At 40.4% G+C, this 25763-nt stretch overlaps 1 protein-coding gene across 1 annotated transcript in view; it reads left to right on the plus strand.

Annotated features, from left to right (window-relative positions):
* The window catches only part of grid2 (glutamate receptor, ionotropic, delta 2), a 248700-nt gene that overhangs the window by 44468 nt on the left and 178469 nt on the right, over positions 1-25763 (plus strand). Inside the window, exons 3-4 of the mRNA XM_078250909.1 lie at positions 14112-14165; positions 24588-24761. Coding sequence (XP_078107035.1) covers positions 14112-14165; positions 24588-24761 — 228 coding nt within the window. The remainder of the gene's footprint in view (positions 1-14111; positions 14166-24587; positions 24762-25763) is intronic.

The following is a 25763-nucleotide window of genomic DNA, read 5'->3' on the forward strand; positions in this document are numbered from 1 at the left end:
TTTGCATTATGAACTCAGCTCTCCTCCTTAAGCAGATCATTCAGCTCTGTTCGACTTGTGACTAGAAGAGTTTGTGTAGATTTAGAAAAACAAGTCTTAAGAGATTGCTCTAACGATTTACAGCGTTCTTCCAACTCCGCTATCCTTGCCTCTCTTTTCCTCTTCAAATTGACCGCGACGGAGGATGTAAAATCTCTAATAAATCCTTTAGTTTCTTGCCATGTATATGCAGGGTCAGAAACTGAGTCTGTATTAATTGATATAAATTCAGCAAGTTTGGTTCTAAATTCTGTATCAAAAGCTGTGTTCTGGAGAAGGGAATTATTAAATTGCCATTTCCTTGTTCCATTGATCTTTCTCCTAACATATCACAACGGAATGTGGTTATCAACACATTGTGATCAGACAGAATTGCTGGTTCTATTGCTATCGTGTGAAACATTGTCTTAAGCTCACTGGAGCACAACATATAATCAATGCGGGAGTGGGTGAGGTGGCGTGTGGAAAAGAAGGTGTAATCCTTGCTAGTAGGATTGTGCATCCTCCATATCTGTGAGATGGTGGTATTCCACAACTGCTTTAAACATGTCTGATATTCATTTTTGGGCTTTTGTGTGATTGACCCGTGATCTATCCTGATTTAAATCAAGTACTGCATTCATGTCTCATCCTATGATTAGTGAATATTCGTTGAGAGAGAGCAATTCATTGGTTAGGCGTGGGAAAAAACTTTCATCATATGTAGTGCATATACCGAAACAAAGGCTATTTTCCTACTCCTTATTGTGGTACATATATAAGATATCCTGCCTGATAAGTCTTTACTGCTTTTGTCTACGGTGAGTGCACATTTCCGTGACAGCAACACGATGAAACCCTTGGTTTTGGTGTCGTCACTAGATGAGGCAGCAACCTTAAAGTATTTATTTTTACGTAAATGTGACTCCTGTATAAGTGCCACGTCTATGTTTTTCCTTCTTAAATAGTCCAGGAATTTAGCGCATTTGATCGGCCCATTTAGCCTCCTGATGTTAACTGAAAGGATTGAAAGCTCAGCCATCTTCAAAATGTACACGCATACGTGTCTCGAGTACCCTACCGGATTTTCCTGACAAATCTGTAGCAAGGAGTGAATTGTTAGCTCTGAGCAAGGTGTGACAAAAACATAAAAAGTAAAATAATTCTTCTAACCCTCTGAGACTGCAGACCCCCTCCCCTATTTGTAAGATGCGTGACCACATCAAACACATTTTGCCCAAAACTCCAGCTCAAAACTACACCTCCTGTCTTAAGTCACAGGTTAATTGAAACAGGTCTAGTGAATTCTTATGTTAAACATGAACAATATTATAAACACCTTTGAACAATTTCTGGACTAAGCTATGTGAAAGACAGACCAATCTAGTTGGAACAATAAGCAGACTATGAGCTGAACAGACCGTATCCCTCATGTTCTTTCAGTCTAGCTTAAATGTTAACAAACATAGACTGTAAACTGACCAGCCAGTATTTATCATGTATTTTTAGTCTGGTTAAGTGTCCCTTTAAAGCTTAGTTACGAAACTTACATGGCACAGGATTCATCATGTTCCCTTTTTTTCAGCCCGATTAAGTGTCCTCAAAAGTATAGATTGTAGACTGAGTAGCCAGCATTCATCATTTCTTACAGTCTGGTTAGATGTCTCTTCAACGGTTGGTTCCAAAACTTAGACACAGTGTCCTCCAGTCAAACTCGGTACAGTGGCGCAAATACCGTTAGTGATCCGTGCATATAGTGCGTCCTCCTCCTCTTCTAATTCCAGCCAGAAAACACCCGGCTCCGCGGCTGCAGCAAAGGCGAACTCTCTCCCTCTGTGGGTCGCCCCCAGTGCAGTGCGGCAGATGAACACGTCCGAGTTGCGTTCAGCTTGTGTTGTATCCCTTCAGGCATCCGAAGCCGCTGGAACGTAAATGTGACGCAGTCAGATTGGTCCGGTTCACATACCATGATTTCCTGCATCTCAGGTTCTGCCCTGATGTGTTGCTGCGAGGCATCAATTTCGGCCAGCACTCCCTTCACTGCGCTGTAGACCACTGATTTAAGCACACTTAGCTGCTTCTCCAAGACCCGGTCGATTAATTCCTCCATATTAGAGAACAAGTTCACTACAGTTGCTCCGTTAGCCACCACTTCATTAGCCGCCGGCATGCTAGCAGATTTCTCTGAACAAGTAAATAGTTTAGGCGACAACAAGACCCGCTCTTTCGTGCCTGCAGGCGTTTCACCGAGTCACTGTGATAACAGACAAAGCGATTTGGCGTCGAAGAAAAAGTAACGGACCTGGTTAATTAGTGAAATACCGAGGTGGGTGCCGGAGCTCAGTCTCTTGCAACCATAGCAGGTGCTGGTCACGTGCTTCTCCCCCCTTACAGTATTTCTAAAGTCAATTCAAATGGTTTTATAACATTATAACGTAAAGTCTTTTTTTATCATTTAAAGATGAGAAAATACTCTTAATTAAAGTGATTTAAAATGACCTGAATCATGTCAAGCCACCATCAGCCCCCAGAGTTACCTGTAAAACATGAGTGCACAGTGGGGTCAGCTCCTCTGGTGGACAACTTTAGCATATGCTTCAACCCCTGGAGGCCAGATCAGATGTGTAATTGAGGGCCATAACAGCTGCTACTCTCCACTATATACAGCTGGTTATTCCCTTCATTGCTCACTCAAACACCAACCCTTCATCCTGTGATACTAATATTACCCGTTTGCTTAATCTCATGTTGTAACGCTGTGACTTACAGTGACCACTTATGCAAAAGATTTATGTGTAAATACTCTTAGGCAGACCTGGGCATTCCCTGGCCCCATAATTTCTAGAAATGATTATTTACAGACACACATTAGCAAGGATCTGAAATAATGAACTGCACTGCTAAGTAGCAGCTACAATTGCTTAACAGAAGTTACCATTTGACCTGGCCAGGTTGACAACAGCAGACTTTTTGACAACCACGTAAATTGGATTATGTAAGAGATAAACATGTTGTTACTGAACCCTGGGCAACTGAATACTGAATGATAATATATTTATTGTTTTGTTATTATATATGTTGGGAAAACAGGATTTTAGATTGCAGTGTGCTTTGCTTGTTGTTGTGTCATTATCAATGCTGCTGAGATATTGCTCTGTTCTTCTATTGATATTTTTAAACATGACTTTCACACTGATAAATGGCTGAATAAATGCAGTCTTGCTGTTGATCAAAAGACTCATCAATTATGTGTTATAATATTATGTGTAATTGGTTTTGTGGTGGTTTAAACATGATCTGTTTTATGTCTGCCCACTTTCTTTTGTAAATTGCCTGATCCTGCTCTGTCTGACTCCTCGATTAAAAACAATTTATCATGATCATGACTGGTAAAAACTCTGTGTGTATATATGCAGTACATCGCAAACGTTTATACTTCAGACAGAGTGTGTACTGTTTAGTCTCCTGTATTCATGTGCAGTATGTGTGTGCCTTTGTGTATGATTGACACTGGTGAAGATATCACCCATATCTGGTGTCATATTCCATTTGACACATGGTGTACTTTTTATATAGTGCAGTCAGAGAGGGAGTGATAGATGGACAGGTGGACTGACTGCAGACAAATGAAAAGAAGTTGAAGAATCATTTTATATTGGGTCAAATATTAGTCAACCTGGAGAAGCAGAGCTGGCTTATAGGAACACTTCAGCAGCTTTGTCAGTAAACACACACACATACTGTGCACACACATTCATTCTTATTTTCCATTACAGACACACAAGTATGAACACATTTTCTTTTTCCCTGTCTGTCTATCCATCCATCTCTATCTGTCTTGCTATCACACTCTCAAACAAACATACACAGCCAACCTTTTAGTCCACTCATCTGATCTTGCCAAAGGCATTTTCCGTTGGTATGGTTTCTGACATTTTAGGGCACGGGTTAATCTTTTAATTCGCCTGGGTTCTGCTCTCTTCTACCCTGTTTTTCTCCGCAGTGACATGACCTATCATCAGTTTGGCCACTGAGCTAATGCTGGGTATTTTTTTGTTGCCGCAGTTGTCATAAATATTTTTACAAAGGCCAATAAAAGCCCGTACTCTAAAGAGGAGTGTATGTTCTTTTGGCTTATGTTCTAACTTTTAAAGTTATATTGCTATTGCCTCAAGATGAGTAGAAAACATTACTTGGAATTACTAGCCCGTTCTTGTATGTGTAAAATATCTTAAGTGTAGCCTAGAAATGTAGACGCACCCTAGTGTCAGCAAATGTAATTTGCAGCCACATATTGATGTGGGTCTGGCTTGTCAGGCTATCTTAAGTGTACAGAGTCTCGTTAAATATTTTACTGTTGTTACCCAAGTAGCTTTTTGTGAAGTATTAGTGCAGGATATTTATGAAATAGTCTTCACAGGGAAGTTGGGGATGACAATGGCTTATAAAATAGTATTAGTAAATAGTATTTTCAAACATAGCCTTGGTATTGTATTCTGTTATTCCAGTTAACATTTACTTATGCGAGGCCTGCAAACCTAAAAGTTTTATTGTAGACAGAAAGTTATCCAACAGTCAGCTGCTCAAAAATGAGTCAAGGATTGGCTGACCATCAACGGTTCAAGGTTGAAGCTCATTGAGTATTTATGTATGTGACCCAATCAGTGATGTTTACAGTAAGGGTATTTTTAGTGGGTGGTGGGGGAGGAGTATTAATAATGTTTGACTAAATAAAAGGGGCTTTACTCGATATTCAGAAAGAAAACTGGTCTGTGATTGCCTCCACATGGCTCTTACAGACTGTTTCTCAACTCGTGAAATACTGACAAATATTTGTTAACTGCTATAATAATACACACATAAAGTTTGCTTAGACAATTAACCATTAATATGAGTTTTGTCCTGGCAATGTAGTATGCCTTCATTTAATGTTCAGGCAAATCCCATTATTGCAAGAATTTTAAATGAATCACAAACACAATACACTGTGTATATGGTATGGAATAAGCAGAATGGCAGCTTGTGAACTAAATCTCAATCATATATATTTTGTATTAGCCAGTTTCCTTCTGTAAATTAGTGGTAGATGGATATTTAATATGGGTTATGGACATGCATACTATGTGTACAATGAAAAATTCCCCTATCCCCCTCCAGTACTGGAAAAAAAGTAAATCAATTAAAGAACATACACAAACAAATAAGCCCATACACACACACACACACACACACACACACACACACACACACACACACACACTGTACAAACTGTTTACCTTAGACCCATCAAGACAGCTTATTCCATTAGTTCCAGCCATTGATCAGTTCATATCTAAATGTCAGGTTGCATATCGTCATATTTACTGCAAAGGGTTGTGGTGTATGTGTGCAATTGCATGTACATGATTGTGTGTGTATGGGTGTTATACATTCTCTCTGTGGATCTGTGGGTCTGATCAATAAACTGTAAGGCTGACATTTACACACATACACCCACAAAGCCTTGTGTGCTTCTGCGTACACACATTGGCACACACATAAACAAACACACCCACAGTTTCAGGATGATGGATGTCTTGCCTGTTGGCCCTGTTACCCTTTGACATCACCTCACATACTATCAAAGACTTTCACTGTCCTAGCATTATATTATATGTCAGCCAGAAAGAGAAAGAGGTGAGAGCAATAGAGATAGAGAGAGAGAGGAACTTATAGCTGCTGGGAAATGCCTGCTGAAAGGACAAAAAAGTGCATGACTCTGCTGCTCTTTTTCCCCTTGTTTTCATCAGAAAGTGAGTGATTGATCAATAATGTCGTTGGTGTGTGTGGGGGTTTGGTGAGCAGGGCGAGACCTTGTCAAGATGAGATTTGGTGGCTTTTGTTGAGTGTGACAGCGCTCTGTTGGTGTTGGAGAGTGTGTGTGTGTGCTTGTGTGGGTGAGAGAGAGATGGAGTTAGACCTCGTCAGATGGGATTTGCAAAGCGACATGTTCTTGAGCAATCACTAAAAAGGTTGCACACATAAATTAACGCACAAGCACACATAGACACAATCTGGATTGTTCAATATCTCTCTGTCTCTTGCCCCCGTCTCTCTCTGTCTCCCTATTACGGAGGCCGACAGGGGCAAACGCCCTGCAACTTAAGAAAACACACACAAATAGACAAAACACAAGTAAATTAAGAAAACAACTTCATTAATTTGACAACACATGTGCAGCATTCAGCAAACGCGCTGCAAATGCACACAACACAACCAAATACATAAACGCGCTGCAAATACACACAACACAACCAAATACATAAACGCGCTGCAAATATGAAACGATGCAAAAAGAAAAGCACACAAACCCAGAAAACAAATGCAACAAAAAAACGCAGCATCCAGATTATACAATGGAAGTTCTCCAGACCTCTAGAGGGAGCAGCTAGTGGAACAGCTTGATTTTCGACCCCACGGGGAGAGAGCGCTCTGCCTTTTTATCAGAGTCGGGTATGGCTGCAGCCTGGAGAACTCCATAGACTGTATATTAAATTCATATTATTATTATTATTAATAACATAATATATTAGTAATATACAGTCTATGCTCCCGTCTCATGCCCTCCCGGCTGGTGCCGTCCCCGAGCTTCAGCTTTTCAAAATAAAAGCTTGCGTCTGGTCCGCTATGTGTTTGTACTTTGGTGTGTTGGATGTTTGTGAACTAAACAGTACGACAATCATGCTAATGAATACAATAACTTTTTCAGCAGATGTCTTACTTACAATACGTTGGAGTTAGCAAAGCAGTTTTGTGTTTATATGTGCAATCGGGATTTATTCAGATTGATAAATCCCACGGTAAATTGGCTGGATTACTGAACAGGGAGGGACTATAAATCCTGTCTGTTTTTTGTATTTCAAGAGCGAATTGCTCCACAATATGAATACAGATTGATCACTTATTTTGTTGGTAACCGTTGTTGTATAATCACAATATTACACTTGAGGAGGCCTATACTTCAGTAATGCGCCTTTCGGACCTCGAAATTAAACCCTCTCATGTAATATGGCTTAAACAAACTTCAATGTTAAACACTGATGCAGTTTTAAATGTTTTATTACCACGAGTTTACAGACGTCTCTGCTGATTGAGTATCACCTGTGACCTGAGCCGAGACACACCCACCAAACAAGAGAAAACATCTCAAACATAGACTTAATATTTACAATCTATGCACTTGCTCTCTCTCTCTCTCTCTCTCTCTCTCTCTCTCTCGCTCGCTCTCTCTCTCTCTCTCTTCTCTCTCTCTCTCTCTCTCTCTCCCTCTCTCTCCGTGGGGTCGAAAATCAAGCTGTTCCACTAGCTGCTCCCTCTAGAGGTCTGGAGAACTTCCGTTGTATAATCTGGATGCTGCGTTTTTTTGTTGCATTTGTTTTCTGGGTTTGTGTGATTTTCTTTTTGCATCGTTTCATATTTGCAGCGGGTTTATCTATTTGGTTGTGTTGTGTGTATTTGCAGCGCGTTTGCTGAATACTGCACATGTATTGTCAAATTAATGAAGTTGTCTTCTTAATTTGCTTGTGTTTTGTCTATTTGTGTGTGTTTTCTTAAGTTGCAGGGCGTTTGCCCCTGTCAGTCACCGTACCCTAGTATACAAGCACAACCTTCATAGACTTTGTAGATCATTGGTGTGTGACCACAGCTGGATCAGACTAATTAAACAGACAGTAATGGTTGTGATTTAGAGTTATTAGTTTTTGGGAGGAATCACACTGGCCTTTGACACCCCTCTGCCTCATGCCATGGTGTGGTCCAGTGCATCCAAGACCAATACTTTATTACATTGCCCTCTGTGCACATTCAGCATTTCTCACTAAAACACATTGCATGTGTCCCTAAGGTTTATGCTGTTGGCACAGCAAAAACATCTACATAGTCTTGTTATGTCTTTCATTCAATTTTTGTTTGAAAATTCAGGGTACATATTAACTAACTATGATTAAAAAAAAAAAAAAAAATCCCGTCATTATCATCTTTTCCGACTTCAGCTTTGTCCATTGAGGATGACCCACACCAATATTTACACTTTTCACACTTGGTTTTCTGCTTTCTTCTCCTGCTGCCATGCTGCTCTGCCACCAGTGCAGAATGAGGTCAACTAAATACATCATACCAAAAAAATAGAAAGCCTTCCACTACTGCTTCCTCTATTGCCCGCCAGTGCACTGCAGTAGACAGAGCTGTCAGGTGCATGGTAGTCTCGCTTTGCCAGACCATCCACACACTGCAGACCGGAGGAGGGTCTGGCTACTCCACATAGCCTCATGGGATGGGAGAAAAACATGCTCTGGTTTATTGGCATTTCTTTAAACGTCGTCAGTGCGAGAGAAAACTCAGATTGGACAGATAGTCTAGCTAGCTGTCTGGATTTACCCTGCAGAGATCTGAGGAGCAGTCAACAATAATCCTCATAAATCAACCGGAGTTTAAAATTTCCACAAAGAAAGCGGATGGAAATGGACATACATGCATCCGGTGGAATTTCCTGCGGCACCGGAGCAATCCCAGAAGTGGAACGTCAAGGATATACGACTAGGTGCATAGCTACTGGAGGTTCGAGAAGTGATCCTCAGTGCAGTGCTGTTTTTTTTCTTTTGCAGGGTGATATTCTTTGAAATGCTCATGTTATGGCCATGTGATGCAACAAAACATACTAGAATGTGACTCTCACAGATAAAATATAAGATTTTATAATTATGGCCTTCTACAGATAGCAGCAATGTATAACATGCCACTACCATATTTGTGGTATGTAATATTTCTTATGGATTAAAACCTTTCTGAGCACAGTTGATGTTTTAATCTATTTGTAATCATATGCCATTTGTCCAACTCAATTGCTGCAAACCTTCGCCAAATTATATATATATATAATACATATATATATATATATATATATATATATATATATATATATATATATATATATATATATATTACTCTACACAACCATGACTGCATACCTTTTATGTCTGAGTGGCCCCACTATATTACATTTGAGTTATTGCATACTTAAGGATCACTGAACCATTACATTTTTCTTCGATTTTTAGTGTTTTTCAAGACCAAGGGGTCTAGTGTCACTTTTTACAACAAACAGTATGGAGCAATACGAACAGAAACTGTAACAAGACACACAGATGTCTTGAAAATTAAACACAATATTTACCATTTATTCTTGGCTGTGTGTATTTGCTCTGTGTTAGCCAATGGTCCATAGGCTGAATGTTTTCTCCATGGCTTGTATGGAACTTGGCCTTGTGTGTCTGCATGTCATGCACACAGGCTATTTAATCTACTTTCATTAGGATGTATGTGAGTGTGTGTAGAGCAGAATACACATTTGTACATGTTATTGTATTCATACAACATGGCGGTGGAAGAACAAACACTTGAGATTACCAGTTTTAGCAGCTAATGTGAATGCCAAAGGAGTGCCTGTTTGTGCATGTGTGTATTTGTATATGCCTGTTTGCACGCCATCAATCAGCGCTCACTGCTCCTCTGCCACACATGGGAATCCACAGAGCTAAACCGTGTCATAATGCACCGCCCTCTGCTTGACATTATCTTTTCTTTAACACACAAATATGCACACGTGTACAAACACACACACACACACACGCACACACACACGCACACACACACGCACACACACACACACACACACACACACACACACACACACACACACACACACACACACACACACACACACACACATTTAACATAAAGTAACACACAATCAAACATGCATAAGGCACACTGTGGGAGTAGCATGAGTGAGGCAAATGATATTAAGCGTAAATGGCAGTGGTGACATGCAGCAGTTATGATGTATCAGGGAGAAAATGCCTCAGTTAGCATGCACTAAATGCTCAATATAAAAACAGGGAGGGTGGAAGAGGAGGAGAATGAATGGGAGAGATGGGTTTAAAAATGTGAGAGTGCTCCTCTCACGTTGCGATAATGTTAGACACAGGGAAAAAGTCTGTGATAAGGTATAAGGGAGCAAGGGAATGTAAGAGTAAGGTGCAAAGAGGTAACATCGCTCATTGATTGATGAAAGGGGGTAAATGAGTGTAAAACTGAGTTATATAAAGTTGTCAAGAGCCTAGGCAGAAAAGTGCTTGTTCGTTCCTCAGCCATGTCTTAGTAACTACTTACAATTGTGTGCAATGTATTGTAGTGTTACCACTTCATCAATAGTAAATCAAATAAAGAAAGACATTACATAATTGGTTACTGATGGTCATTTCTGGGAAATACAGTACGTTAAACACAAGCAGCTTCTCCTCTCTGTCTGTCTCATCGTTGCTCTCTTATCATTGCCCACTTTCTTCTCATCTCCCTGAACTCCCTGATGGTTTGAGATGATAAAAGTACTCATACTCCCCACCTCAAGACCCAGATACTGTCACCTTTAACCCCCCCACGCACATATGCAGACACAGTAACACAAATTAATTATAGTAATCAAAAGGCAGACTTGGATGGACCAGGTTGATCATTTTTTTGAGTGTGTAAATGGATGCATAACCGTATAGTACAGCAAATAAAATTACTTTTCTCCAGGCAAATAATGTAGCAGTGGCTGGACTGTGAGGGAATGCAGTGGTAGAAATGGATCAGTGCAAGTGTGGATGCTTGTGTTTGTGTTTGTGTAACTTTTGCATTTGTGTCTGTACTTTCTTAGGAAGTGCTTGCATGTTTAAGTGTGAAGCTTGGATATTCCTAGTTTGGAGGCTGGACTGTAGGCTATGTGCTAAATAGTGCATGAAATTAAATTACACAACTCATTTTCAATTTAGAGCACTTTATTCAATAGCAACGCCCACTCTTCCTCTTAAAGCTTCCCCCACAATGTACTTACTACTTACTACGTGTGTGTGTGTGTGATTTTCTCTTTGGACTCCTTCATGACTGACATGTAGACGGAGGTCATAATTAGATCAAAATGGTGTTTGGCGGTACCTGACTGAGGGTGCACAGTGGTATGATGTTGCAGATCAGTCTTAGTTCTCTCTGTCTGCTTTTAGACTTTGAGAAAAGGCTTACTGTGTATTGACACTGAGTGATTTGATTTGTCCCAAACCGGAGCTGGTGTTTGTTTGATCTTCTGACTGAACTGAGCAGAAATTAAGCTTTTGCAGAGCTGGTCATAGAGATCAGAGGGATCTCTGTGGTAGCATTAATGCAACGATACCCAAGAGACTCCTACTTACCATGTTGACATAGAGTTGTTAAAAAAGGCTATAGTAGTTTGTGTGGACATATACACATGCACACAAACAAGGCAGTTTTGGATGTAAGCAACAGTATTTGTAGTAGCTGTGCGCGCGAGAGAGAGAGAGAGAGAGAGAGAGAGAGAGAGAGAGAGAGAGAGAGAATGAGTGAGTGAGTGGGTGAGTGAGTGAGTGAGTGAGTGAGTGAGTCTATTTCAACCCCTAAGGAGTCACGTCTAGTGTTAGGAGCCTGCCCTTTCGCTAATTAGCTTGAAACATCTGTCCAGACGGCTGCCAGAGGGAGGTTATAATGGGAGAAGTGAAACACTCCCATCCACCAACACTTGCATACAAGCAAACAACATCAGAATACAGATATTTGCATTACTTTACAAACCCGATCACATTCACAAATTACAGTAAGCCAGGCACACACATTATTTGCATTTTCCATGTTTAAAATGTTAGTTTTGCTTATAATCCTCCGTACATATCATTTTAAACCTTAATGAGCACCAAGGGAAGGGAACTGGTATAAGGGCAGTACAATAGAAACACAAACAGGCAGGGAAATGGAGAACAGAAGAACAGCTTGCCAAACCTCTGTCCTTTCTTCTCTCTCTTTCCTTTCTCCCTCCTTCACTGCTCGTTGTTTCTGTTTGCAATGCTCCCATAGATAGAGACAGAAACAGCATGAGAGGACATACAAAAGATGAAAAACCTCCAGTATTGTAGTGATTCTCATTGTTTAGTTTTCAGCTATGTTCCAAAGTAAAGTCCAAGGGAGTAGGTAGAAGTAGAGAAGAACAGAGATGCTGTCAGAAAAAAAAAAAAATCTAGTTTTCCTTTCTCCATCATTCTCCTCCCTGCCTTACTCCTTGTCTGTGTAGCAGCCATGTTTCCTGTAGACAAAGTGTTTTACGGTAGCCATCGATATTACAATGACAAAGTTTTATGGAGACTCTGTGGGAGATTAAACTACTATTAGCCATGCTCTGTCAGCTCTCTCCAGCTGTTGCCTTTTGTTTACGGCTAAAACGGGTTTTATGACACACGGTACTATAGTCACCTAAACAATTATAGCAAATGATAGACGAGTGGCACTGTATTTTTACACCAGGAGTGGAGAAGGCAGGGGGGTGGAGAGGGAGGGAAGGAAAGCAGCGTGTGCAGTCACAGAGTGAGAAGTGAGCAATTAAAGGAGAGCAGAGTTGATGGGATGAGAGGTGAGGCAGGAGCACCGATAAGAGAACAAAATTAAAAGGTCGGGTGGGATTGGGAGGGAAGAAAATGAGAGACGAAAGAAGTGTTTCTGACAGAAGAAAGTCAAAAGCAATGTTTGAACCTTCATTCTTGTACCAAAGTAAATGATACAGATGGAGTGATGTGCCTTGAAATTGTTTTGTAAAGAGAGAGGTGGGTAACGGATGAGAGACAAGGGAGAGACGATAGACGAGAACAGAAAGAGAGTGGATAACAAATGGCAGTATACTGTTTGGTTTGGGTTAGCAGAGAAAGACAACCAAAAAACTACACTAAAACATCTATTTTCTGCTTCCCTACTTGTTGTAGGTTCTTAATGGCACTGACATATATTCTTGAAATGTTACCTTTAGCTATCCTTAAGTGATGTTCTACTTAGTTAATGTTATGTAGCTTGTGCTCAGTTTTAGACTCCTGTCTATTTGGGCAAAGGAAGCTAAACTAACTGCATATACACTGATAATTGAAACTGTATCACTTCCCAGCTGTGTAAGAGAGGGTTGTTAGTGTCAGTCTTTCAAGAAGCAGTGGTTCTCATAATGCAGGCTTCAATTATGTATTTATGTTAGGTATAGGAAAAAGCCTCACCCTTTCGCTTGTCAGAGAGCATGATTGAGAAGGTGTGTTAGACACAGGGTTCACTGGGAACAGAGGAAAAAAAGAACCAGTTGAACAAGCTGACAGAAAGCTAAAAGAAAGCTCCTGCTGCTATATGAAGGGAAATTTATGATATTATAACAGAAATATATGTACTGTAGGTGTGTCTGGAGTTCTGAATGGTGCTGCCTAGATGACGTGAGCAACTGCACAGACAAGACAAAACCTAGCCTAGTGTCCTAGCTGCAGTGTTTAACAATTGTGTAGTTACTAGTTAAGAGTTGAAGAATATAAATATTTAAGTTATACCATTAACAATTCATGGAAACGGGTTTTTTTTTCCCCCTGTGCCGAAACATACTATTTTGAGGCAGTGTATTTGTGGCTAATGTGCGTGCGTGCGTGCGTGCGTGCGTGTGTGTGTGCTTGCGTGCATGCGTGTGTGTGTGTGTGTATGTGTGTGTGTGTGTGTTTGTGTGTGAATAACTAAGAGACACAGGCAGGGACAGAGAGTGAAGTTAGTCCACTCAGAAGTTTGTCTACTCCGTGTTGCCTACATTACTGAGAAGATCTCTAATCTAGAGATTCAAGTTTGAGTATTCTGTGACACACAAGCAAGCTTCGCCATATTTGCATGTCTTTGAAAAGATTTTTGACTGATACCTTGAGCATCTTTGATCACGTTTAGTTTTGATTCGTTTTTTCCCAAATGACTTATGCCAAGCTTCACACTGGGTTTCAGCCATGTACATTTCCTTAATGTTCTTTTCCATAATCTTCACACTTCAGTTACCATAGTTTTATATTATCTGAGCCAGAAAATATATTGAAAGGCAACAGTTAAGGAATTACTTAATTTCTTGTCTACTAACCCTCTGATATCGAAAGCCTGCTTATTTCTACTATATCAATGGCATTTTCTTTTTCTCATTTCTAAATGAGATGGTGTTTTTCTTTATGTTGCAGGTGGTGGAGACCAACCTGGTGGCCTTCGATTGTCACTGGATCCTGATTAATGAGGTGAGTGCCACGGAAATGATTTATGGATCTGTACTGGGTGTGCCTTCTTCAGTTCACCTTATTGTTTCAATTATCCAGGGAATATGGTTTTAGAGCCACTCTAATCTCTTCATTCTCGTGGCTGTTTAATGGAGAGAGGAGAGCTTAAAAATGTGTTGACATCTTTTGTTTCACATCAGTTCATCCAATAACACACATAACTTGATGACCACTGACAATTTAGTTTATTTTAGTGAGCTTCAGCTGCTGTTGCAAAAACAAGACAATAAAGATTGTGTATGTTTTATGCTCACCACTTACTGAAGATAGAGCCACTGTATACAAACACTATATGACAGATGTCAGAGATGACAAAGGTGACCTTGGAAGAATTCCTTTGGATGATCATATATCCCGGCTCAAAATCAGTATTACTCCTTTAACTCCCCAATAAGAGTTTAGAGTTTCTGATGCCTCCATGAGGAATTCTAAGTAATGACAACAACACTGTCTGCGCGTCCACATGATACAAGCCTTCCACCACGCAGCCCACCCCTCTCCCCATCCACGCAGTTGCTAGTAGCCAAGAAGGACCTACATTCTGAGCGGGAAAGTCACCGGACGACATAATCTTCTGAACATACTTCTGAACATAGCCATACTGAGAAATACAGAGAGAGTTGTGTGGAGCTGATGGTCTTAACTAGCTTTGTAGCAACTCATTTGGCAAAGGCTTGAATGTAACGGACGTTCATTAATATCAAAAGGTTACGCACTGTGTGTGTGTGTGTGTGTGTGTGTGTGTGTGTGTGTGTGTACACTGATAGCTAATGCATTGTGTCTTGGTAGCCTCAGGCGTTGCAGTGAACTGACAGGGCACAGCAGGGGGTCCATGCTGCCACACATTCACGAGAGCAAGTGCACAAATAACCATATACAAAGTCATAAGTATTACGTGTTAGAGAGTAAAGCAAAAAACAACATTTACTGTCAGAGCAATGGAAAACATAACTTTGTACAAAACAAGAACAGATACTGAGATTTACTGTAGTTCTCTTGCTCCCTGTTCCATTTTCAAGTCATAGCCTGTAATGCTACCACGTGCTACAAGGCTCAGCAGTCCTATTACTAGCTCAGTTATGCAAAGAAAGTTTTCTGCTTGAATCAGATGTTAGTATGCATGGCATCCATTAATGCTGCAGGGACAGCCAATCATTATTTTCTGATGTTCACTTTTAGAATGTCAGTCTTGCTACATAAGCTTTTTTATTTTTTCATATTTGATATGGATGAGAGGCTGCAGTAACATTGTCAAAATTCCCTCAAGTACCTCAGACACCCTCTCGGTATTGTTTTTGCATTTTCTCAAATGCTAATGCTTCTGGGGAGTGAGGGAAAAGAATGAGACCTGCCCTTGCACTTTAATGAAGATGGCAGGCTTATCAGAGGTAAAAATGTGGATACATCTGTTCAAAACAACCACTGTGTATTAGTTACTGGCTTTATAGAAGGACTATTCTGCCACTTAAGTGTCTCTCCTCTGCTAATTGAAATAAATGGCACACTATAATTTGCATTCCATAATGTAACACTTGAGACTTTACCGTTCACTTAGAAAAAAATACTAGATGGCAGATAGCAATGTCAGGCAGCCTACTGAGCAATCTATCATTGCTTGTCTACCTGGTAGGCTACATTCACATCTAGCTGCCTAATAGACTGGTCTGCATCCTGTCAAGCATCTGGTATTGTCTAACACTCTTCAGGCCTCCTGGCAGCAACCAGCTCCTTGCGTAGCTTTCTGGGAGGCTTAGCATGTCATTATGCAGCCTGCGTGAATGTCTAGCAGCATGCAGCCTGTAACACTTTGTACCTGCTGCCTTTGAGGAATCAATGGTGAAGTGCAGTCTGGCAGGCCAATGCTCCCTCAGTTGTTAATGTTTTTGCAATGAAAGAATATCACTGTAGTATGTTTCCATACTGTTCTTATAGTTATACTATATTAAAAAAAAAGTGCAAAATGTACAAAATGCCAGGTCACAGGTGCGAATTACACCAAGTGAAGCTTTGTTTGCTTCTTTCTGTTTTGTTCATTAGTCATATGAGGTTTTCTAACTTCACACATTCACAGATAAGAATGTCAAGTGTGAAATGGTTTTAGTTGTATTACTAAAACCATTTCACACTAGCTTGTGGCTACCATGTGATACAGTCTGGTTATCACTCGTAGTTACAAAGAGAGTTGTTGGCAACTGACCACTCCTACTCAAGGAACAAAAATCTCCCAGGGAACAGTAGAATCTGGTAGTGTTAGAAGTGTTGCTAATGTTATTAAGTCAAATCAATTAGTATATCTCTTTACACTTAAGTGTTGACAACTCTCATGCTTTTGGCATGATGCTCTCAGACTCTGTCTCAAGCTCTCTTGCAAATGTCACAACACAGTGTAAGGTGTCATTTAAAATATAGCTAGAACAAGTCGAGCAAAGTGAGTATGATGGGAGGAGACCAGATTGGATCATAGTCAGAACAGAAAGGCTAAATGATATATATATATATATATATATAGAATTATTTTTTGCCAAAATAGTTTTAATGGAGGAGAGAGACTTGAAAAATAGAGGTGAATACATAGGCCATGAAAAGGAGAAGGAAAAGGAGATGGAGGTAGAAGAAAAGAAGTGAAGGAAGGAGAGGAGAGAGGTAGTGGAGGAAAGAGATCTTAAAGGAGTCAGGGTTTTCAAAGGTTGCAAAGGCTGAGAAACGTGTGGGGTGTACACAGTTTTTGCATGGACCTTTAGAATGGCTGCTTTACGAAATGAACATGATGTGAGGGATTGTGTTTTCTGCAGAGTACACACAACATCCTATCAGGTGTGTTAAAGAGCCAGCTGTGACAAGCTGGGTCAAAGCCACTTGTATTGTGCTTTGTGTGCTGACTGTTAAATATGACAAAGAACAAAAACAGAATTAACAGGGTACCCGCGCGGGGTCTTACATTCAATATTCTAAAAATAAGGCCTTAAGTCTTAAATTTCATTCACAAAGTTTAACATTTTGTTTACAAAGGTCTTAAATTATTTCTTGTCCTTTTGTAGGAGTAAATAAATTCCCTTAATTTCATAAATAAATGCTTTGTGTGTTTGACTTTACAATTTACTCCGTTCATGATTTGGATGTTATCATCAGTACAGGTACTGTTTACGTCAGTGTTTTTCTTTACGCTCTTGACCGTGGAGTGTGTGTGGTGTGTTATTATGGAACCCACAGAACTTCTAGGCAAGTCCCGCCCAAGAAGCAGTCTGATTGGTTGGGGTTAGGACCTGAACAATTTGGGTTCGTTTACCTTGTGTAAGCATCGACGCCTGGCCAATAGAAGCGTGTGAATGCTATTGAAGGGTAGCCTGGCTCCGCCCTCCTACGTACTTACGCTCAATTTTCATTTCCCTTCAGTACTACGTCTGGGTTTGCGGTATAGTCTTGGGTTTTCTCCAGCCAAATTTTTGGCGGTTCAGTCAGTGAAGAGAGGGAGTGGCTGACATCGATGACGTTGAGGCCGTGCACTAGAGTTGTAGTTCCGTAATGGCGGCGGAGAAAGATGTGAGCGAAGCCATTTGGTCCATTGTGGCAACGCTGCAGAATATCCACAAGTTAAAGCCCGAGCAAGAACAATCTTTGCTGAGTTTTGTTGGTGGCCATGATGCTGTGGCCCTCCTCCCCACAGGGTTCGGGAAAAGTTAGATTTTCCAGCTTGCTCCATAAGTGGTGAAGGAGTGGCTAAGGTGAATGCTAGCTATGTTAAGCCGACGTCACGACCAAACGTTAGCGATTGGTTATGGCAGATCCAGAGTGGCTCTGGGCAGATCCAATAGTTTTCAACTTCAACTGAGTACCCGCCTTCAAGGAAGTTAACACTTGTCAATGGAGAGTGGCCAGACTCTCTGTACAAATTAAATGTACGAGAGTCTGGTAGGACCAGGCTAATTGAAGGGCGGGTCCCTCCTAGAAGTTGTTTGGGTTCCATAATAACGCGGGATAGAGAGTTGGGCTCCAGTCGTTTTTTTTCTCACCCTGGTGATCGGCACATCTGGGTGATGCGGTCAAAGCATGTTAGCATGTTGGCTGCGTTTCAAACATACCCTACAAAAGGTGGAGCACCGCCGACACCGTCGTCGTCTCTTATACACAACCCTCTCTCCATTGCTAACGTTAGCTGATCAGGAACCTGCAGGCGGGTCTTCCAGCTCCATCATTAGCGCTAAACTGACTCGCACGTCGACCCGCTTGTTGTGCTAACCTCAGCCCCATTGCCCTCAGGCTCGTCCGCCAAATGGTTGCATCTGTGGCCAGACCTTCAGACACTTGCCCATTCTAACCGATGAGCTAACGTTAGCTTGTTAGTAGCACAGTGCGAGACGTTTTGTTTTATTTCCTGACAACTGATTGATTTGCGCCCAAGCTTGGACGTTTAGGACCAGAGCTTGCTCACCATGTCCATGGATTTATGATAAAACACCATGTTGCACCGTTGTTATCATTATACATCCATACGTGGGTTCCATAATAACGCCTCTATCCCCACTGCTTTCAGGCAGCCTTTAGTGCAAAAACAGAACAGGATGACACAATCAATGACGCAATTGGCATTTACATTGGCATATTGAATTATATTATATATTATCTTATCTAGCCAAGGTGGATCTAATTGGGATCTAATAATGCACACATTTTATTTTTTATCATCCTATTTATTTTGTGCTTTTAAGTTTCATAGCATAAGAGCTCTTCATGCAACACTTTATTATATTATGTTATTAGTACAAACACGCCTTACATAGCTATTGTGAACTATTATAATAAAATCTTTTATTAAATTCAGGTGACATTACTTGGTAATAATTATTTTCTCAGGCCTAAAAGCCACACTGATTTTCCATTATAATTTCATCCTAGGTCGTATTAAAAAGGTCTTAAAAAGTCTTAAATTTAACTTGAAGAATCCTGGGGTTACCCTGATTAAGTTTATTTTTACATGTTAGGCTATTCCTCAATATTTTAGTAACATTCTCTGATTTAAGTCTCAGACTTTCAAGTCTTTTTTAAGTCTCACTTTCCTCCTGAACTCACCTGGCTGGCTAGTTTCCAGAACTGTGTTTTTCAATCTAATTTGCTAGTAGCTAAAAGTATGTATTTGCATCATTGCAAACTAGCCATGGTTCTGGACAAATTGAACAATGGGATAGTTATAGAAAAAACAAGTGCAAGAAGTCAGATTACAAGTTTATGTTTATGCTAAGGCGGGTAAGGCATTCATGAGGCAGCCATGCTTGATGGTGCTCTGTCTTTTCCTATCTGTATCTCTCCCATTTGCATCTTTCTTTTCAATTTAGACTACTAATAATTAATAATGCCCTCAAAAAATTTAAAGAAAAGCATCATACCCCTCTTTTTAATGTTACAAATGTCCTAATGCTGCTTATAAATATTGAAATTTAGTCACAGACTGTTTGGATGTCGACACAATATTTCCACCATGGGCTATGTGAAGTCCTCTAGCGGAGTGTTTAAAATGGATGAGCAGCTGCAATATTTTGTCATACGTAATGTCCTCTAGGACTGGTTCTTTGGAGAATGAATATTCCTATGTGTAAAAGTGCTCTCCCTCCCTGTGGTTTATTATGGATGAGGGGGTACTGTATGGTTGTCATAACTCTGCTTTATCTACAGCCAACAGTCAGACAGCTCCACTGAGGGGGAGTTCACAGTTCATAATTGATCATCCTTCCTCTCCCTATCTCCTTCTTTCTGCTTAGGCTGAGGGGATGACGATGAGGAGGAGTAGAAACTCTGATGTCTTCTCTTTTTCTCCTTCATTCTCTTAAGTTCGGAGAATAACTCCACTATTGACCTTACTCGTTCCAAATCTCTTCATAGTCTTTCATTTTCTGTCATGCTATCATTCTTGATATTCTCTTTTGCCGTTCACACTCTTTATTCTTCATTATTCTCTTTTTCTCCAGTCATTTCTGCCTTTTTGTCTCTCAAGGGAACAAGTGCATGGTAATGAGATGAGATTAGGCTGTTCTGTAATTTTGGCTCTTAACATTTCACTGCATGATATCCTATGAAAGCCATGTAACTGAAATGTTGGGGATGTTCATGCTTTGAATATGATTGAAGGATTATATTTATGAACATTCTACAAATCTTTGGTTAAAAAAATCTTTGGTTAAAGGCGCTGAGACACCATAGCCTTTGGACAATCTGGCGAGGTCAGTGACTCGAGTCTGTTCGGTGTGTTCCGTGCCGTCGTCCGTCCGAGGGGCCGTTGGCCTTCATTTTCGCCGATTTGACATGTATAATCGGCGGGGCGGGCACTGCCGGCAGTCGGACTCAAATGACCAATATGATTGGTAGAGTGCTAACCCAGAAACGGGGAGCGGAATGAGCGTGACTAGAGTCTCTCAAAAACGGACAGAAATCTTTTAAACTGACCTTTGTCGATCTGAAATGAAGACAGATTCAGCAACTGCATGTCCTAATTCTCGCTTAAAATGTTTTCAGAAACACGTTTCACTATACACTATTTTAGTACAATATGAGATTGTATTCTGAACAAGCCGCCATGACAGTCCGTCTTTGAATTTCCGGAGAAACCAGACCCACGTGACGCATTCGTCCAATCATCTTTCATTTTTGGGCGACAATACAGATTAGCGCCGACTGCTGTTATGGAGACGTATTACGTCTCGTCACTTTGGTGTGTTCCGAGGCACTTTTTTGACCAACACAGGGAGACTGATCAGTCCAACTGCCTTTTCTGCCGAGGGTCGGCCGTCTGGTCAGTGTGTCTGCAGCTTAAGACTACTGTTGTTGCTCAGCGGCTCTTCTGGAAGTGTTGGATATTTTTTTGTGTCTTGTTCAAGGCAAGTGTGACACTTACAGATTTCTCTGCATGGTCCAGGGATCTGAATTAGAAACATTTTGATCACTATTTTGTTTTCCGTTTGCTCTCGCTGTTCATTTGGAAAGCTGTTTCTTTAACAGCCATGCAAGATTTATTTAACTTTTTCTACATAGTCCATAGTGATCCATTGCTGTTACTGTATAATGTACTGTCTCACTGATTGCATTTGGGTCGATGGTTCTCCCCCGTTAACTTGTAATTAACATTTCATGTGTATACACTATTGCATTTAGTCTTCTCCACCATCTTGCTATACCTATCTTTGCTCTAACCCTCATCTCCATCTGTATTAGTATTTGGCGAATAAAAGACATAGCAAGTATTTGAACCCATAATACTGTAGATAAAGATCACCATCCTTTGCTATTTTTTTGCTTTTAAGAACATCGACGAAAGTCCTAATACATTGGGGAGAAAAGCATATAAATGAGAGGATGATAAAGAAGGGTCAAATGTAGAGAAGGCATTTGGGGGCTGGAACAAGATGTTAGAATACGAGCAAAACAGAGGTATTTAGTATTCTAATAGAAAAAGGGGAGAACAGGGAGGAGCTGCAAGGGTGAGAAGAGGAGTAGGACGGTTTGAACAATAAATATAACTGGCTTTTTCCCCTCATCTACAGATATGAAGAGAGAAGGAAGAATTTAGTGTATCCTGGGGAGACAAAGGGGGAGGGAGAGCTTTAAGGGAGAAAGGAAAGAGGACAAAGTATAGGGGTCGAGGAAGAAGTGCCAAGAAGAATTGAGAATGAGGCATGTGTTTTTGCTTTTGACTCTTCAAGTAAAACACTAAAGACGAGGATTTGGTGCCCACAGGGGATTAGAGGGAAGAGGAGAGAGGTGATGGGTTGAGGTTGATGAAGATGCCTGCAGACCAAAACTTCAAGTTTATGTAGTAAACAACTCATGATTCACTCCATATATGAGCTGCAGGGCGTTTTGGGGGTTACAGCTTACCCAAAGCTTCTGGTTACAGGTAGTTGGACTTGGTGCACAGATTTGGAGGCCACTAAACCATCCTTAGGACTGAATTATTTTGTATCTGAATGTTGAGCTTAAAGGGGGACTTTGATTAATGATAATGGATTACCATTAATGCCACCTTTGCTCAAATGCTTGTTAGAATGATTGAATATGTCAATGAAAACTAGGCGGATATTGACTGGCCGATAGTGAATGTGATTGCATATTTTCTCAAGCTGTTACTGTAAGTCAATCAGCCATAATTATCCCATGCTTGTTTTAAAGGTCAAATAAATTGATTTGGTTTAGGTTTACTTTTTATAAACCAGACTATTCAAAACCAAACTAAACCACGGAGTTCACATGCTATGTATTTTGATCTTATTTTAATGTTTTGATTGAAGAAGCCCATGAAAGATTGACAGTAAGGGGCCTGAAGGAAGTTATGGTAGAAGTGAAACATGAAAAAACAGCAGTTTAATAATATAAGGTGAATGTCAACTCTACACCAGTAGGCTACCTTCTTTCTCCCAGGACCACTGTGACGAGCGATGAGAGCATGTGTGATTTGAAATGTGTGTGTGTGTGTGTGTGTGTGTGTGTGTGTGTGTGTGTGTGTGTGTGTGTGTACTTGTCACATTCATTTAGTCTGTTAAAAGGCTAACAGCTTTTAGAGCATGCCACCACTGAAAGTCACACTGGGTGAAGTCTGTTAAGTTTGTCCTCAGAGAGACAGAGACGAAGAGGCAAACAGAACGTGACAAAGGAAAAAAGATGGACAAATGCCTGTTGAGAGATGTCAAAATGATCTTTTCCTTTTAAGTTTTGGTGTGTCTGTGTGTGTGTGTGCGTTTTTGTATTCCTGTGCATTGGTGCGTTGAGTTTGAGTTTGATCCTTTGAGTGGGGCACTCTGGATAATTCTTGCTTGCCGATGTTTCTTTGCATGCCCTTGACTGCCCGCTGTGAATCTTAATTCTCTTTTGGCTCACAGATCTGCCTTTTTAGCAATTTTCAGCATTTTCTCTCTGTCCTGCATTTTCTTCTGTTGGCTTTGTAATTCAGTTCCCTTTAGGGGTTTTATGTAAGCAGCTGTTTGGTATTTTTGCCATGTTTTACCCCCAAAAACCAGGAAATAGACTCCTTACTTGTACTGTTTTGAAAGTAGATACTTCAGAGCACAGGGCATTCATACAAGGTTAAACCTGTTAAATTATTTCAGTTCTTCTTCAAGGCATAAATAACCCTTTCTTCTGTTTTGTCTTTTTTTTATTTATTTTTTTTATTAAAATTAATTGTAGATCCAGCCCTCCCAGTTCACTTACTGTATTTCAAGAAAATCTTATTGAATTTGACAGCAGAGGAAAACAAGTGTAGAACCACAATCTTTGGAATAACCATGAATGTGCACCTTTGAGTCTCAAATCCAACGTATTTTATTTTAAATATTCAAAACAGCATCAATTTAATTTCAGAAGAAAATGCATATTTGTGCATATAGAGCGAGAGCATATATCAGCCTAATTAATTTAGATGAGTAAAGCTATACCAACGAAGCCTGTATAAAACCGTTGATCCAGCCTCAATGAACGTTAATTACATTCAAATGAAATCCATTGAGATTAGTCAATGAACCGGTGGTACCTATAATATTACCCCTCGCAGTTATCAAGTGTGTGTGATGGCTTATTTATTTATGTGCGTGGTCTGCAGGCAGAGTCCCATCCATCCTGTCGTGCGGGCTGCCATGTGCAAATGAAACAGAATCTAAATGGTTTTGCGTGATCAGAAGGCTTAAAAACAATCTCCTAAAATCATATGCACACATACACACAGGTTTACAAACACTGGGTTGTGCACACACAAACATAGATAATCAGTGCACACATATGCAAAGACAGCAAAGGCTGTCTTGGTTGGTGGCGGTGTTACCGCCACCAACCAGGGATGATAAACGTCAGTTCTCATCTCGTCACCACATGACCCTGTGCGCTTGCGGAGGATGGATGGAGATCCAAGGATTGAAAGAGGAAGAGAGATTGTGTCCTAGGGCTAAAATTAGCAATGATTCTTCCCCCAAGGTTTTGCAAGGACATGCAGTGTGCAAACACACATGTATGCACACAACAAACACACGTGCTTTTCACTCTCCTGTCTCTCTCCTTCCATCTGCTGACCTGTACCTTTGGTATTGAAAACTATTTTTGCAGATGGTGTAGACAATGTGTTTTTCACTGCTCAGTGTGGTGATTAATGGGAAAAGTAGGGCATATATAACATTAAGTTTTACAGGGACTTTTATGAAGTGGTATGTCACCAAGTTTTTGTTTTGGTTATGGTTTGTTGTATTTTTCTTGTCAAAAATGTTGGCTGTCATCTGCAAAAATAAATGAAGTGATGGAGTTGTTGATTTTCTCTTCTCTCCGTTATTTATTCCCCACTCTCTCCTTTCCTGAACCCTGATCCTTCCTCCACCTATCCCCACCACCATCTTTCGCCTCTTTCCCCCCTCTCAGGAGATCTCAGACTACGACTTGCAGGAGTTAGTCATGAAGTCGATCGGTCGGCTGACGTTGGTGCGCCAGACGTTCCCCATGCCCCAGAACACAACTCAGCGCTGTGTCAAACACAACCACAGGATTAACACTTCGCTATGTGACCCTAAAAACCCCAAGTCTCACCAGCTAGAGGTGAGTTGTTTTGGTGTCTTTTTATTTCTTTAATTTAAAAAATGTAATTAAATCAGGATACCGGTTTTATACTCAAAACAAGCGCAAGTGTCATAATTAAAGTACTGTAAGCTGTAAGCCACACAAAAATGTAAGTAGTATGTGTGTATTTAGTGGCTATAAGATAGAGTTGTGCCATAAGACTTTTTTGACATACAAATTAGGCTGTGGTAGAAATAGGGTACAGTAGTAAGTAGTAGGTAGGAATAGTTGCATGATGTTCCATAAAAAAGTCAACACATTACATTACACTAATTTAAAAACATATACTCTATGTATTTCTCTGTTTTATTTTGAATTTACTTTTCTAGAGTGTCAACATGATAATTCACTTTAAATGTAAGACTAAAAGGTTGAGTGTGAATGTTTATACAGTGAGCTGAAAAGTTGCTCACTTATCGCCAAAAAAAACATTTGTCAATAATATCAGTGCTAGCCAAATACTGTGTTGGCCTCGTCCTTGGCATCATCTCCTCTTGCAGTGTGATTAACTAAAGAGCAAGACATCATGCAATTAGGTTCAGTCATTTCTTTTACTTGAAGCGGAGAGGGATGTCCAGTAGGAATACAGTCAATTGATTGCCAACTGCATTATTGGGCAACTTTGCCCCCAATAAAAAAGGCAGCTCTATAATCAGCACAAAACAGTGCATCAGTGTAAAAGACTTAAGAAGAAAACAATAGAGCTTGTTTTTGGTGATACCACTCACAGGAACATGTGCAAATCCATCATATGGTTCAGAAAATATCCAAGCTTCTTTTCTTCTTAACATTTTTGTCATTTTGGAGGCTCATTTGAATGCAGTGACTCGTGAACAATCTTTATTTGAGCCAGAGTGAATTTCTTATTTCTATCCCGTACTATACGGACAACCCAGTCTCACGGCAGTTCGTGAAATGGTCACCAACTGCTCGAACTAATCTATTGATTTGTGTACAGGGACACGTTTATGTCGTTTTTTT

Source organism: Sander vitreus, chromosome 5, assembly GCF_031162955.1.
Source record: "Sander vitreus isolate 19-12246 chromosome 5, sanVit1, whole genome shotgun sequence".
NCBI classification, from domain to species: Eukaryota; Metazoa; Chordata; class Actinopteri; order Perciformes; family Percidae; genus Sander; species Sander vitreus.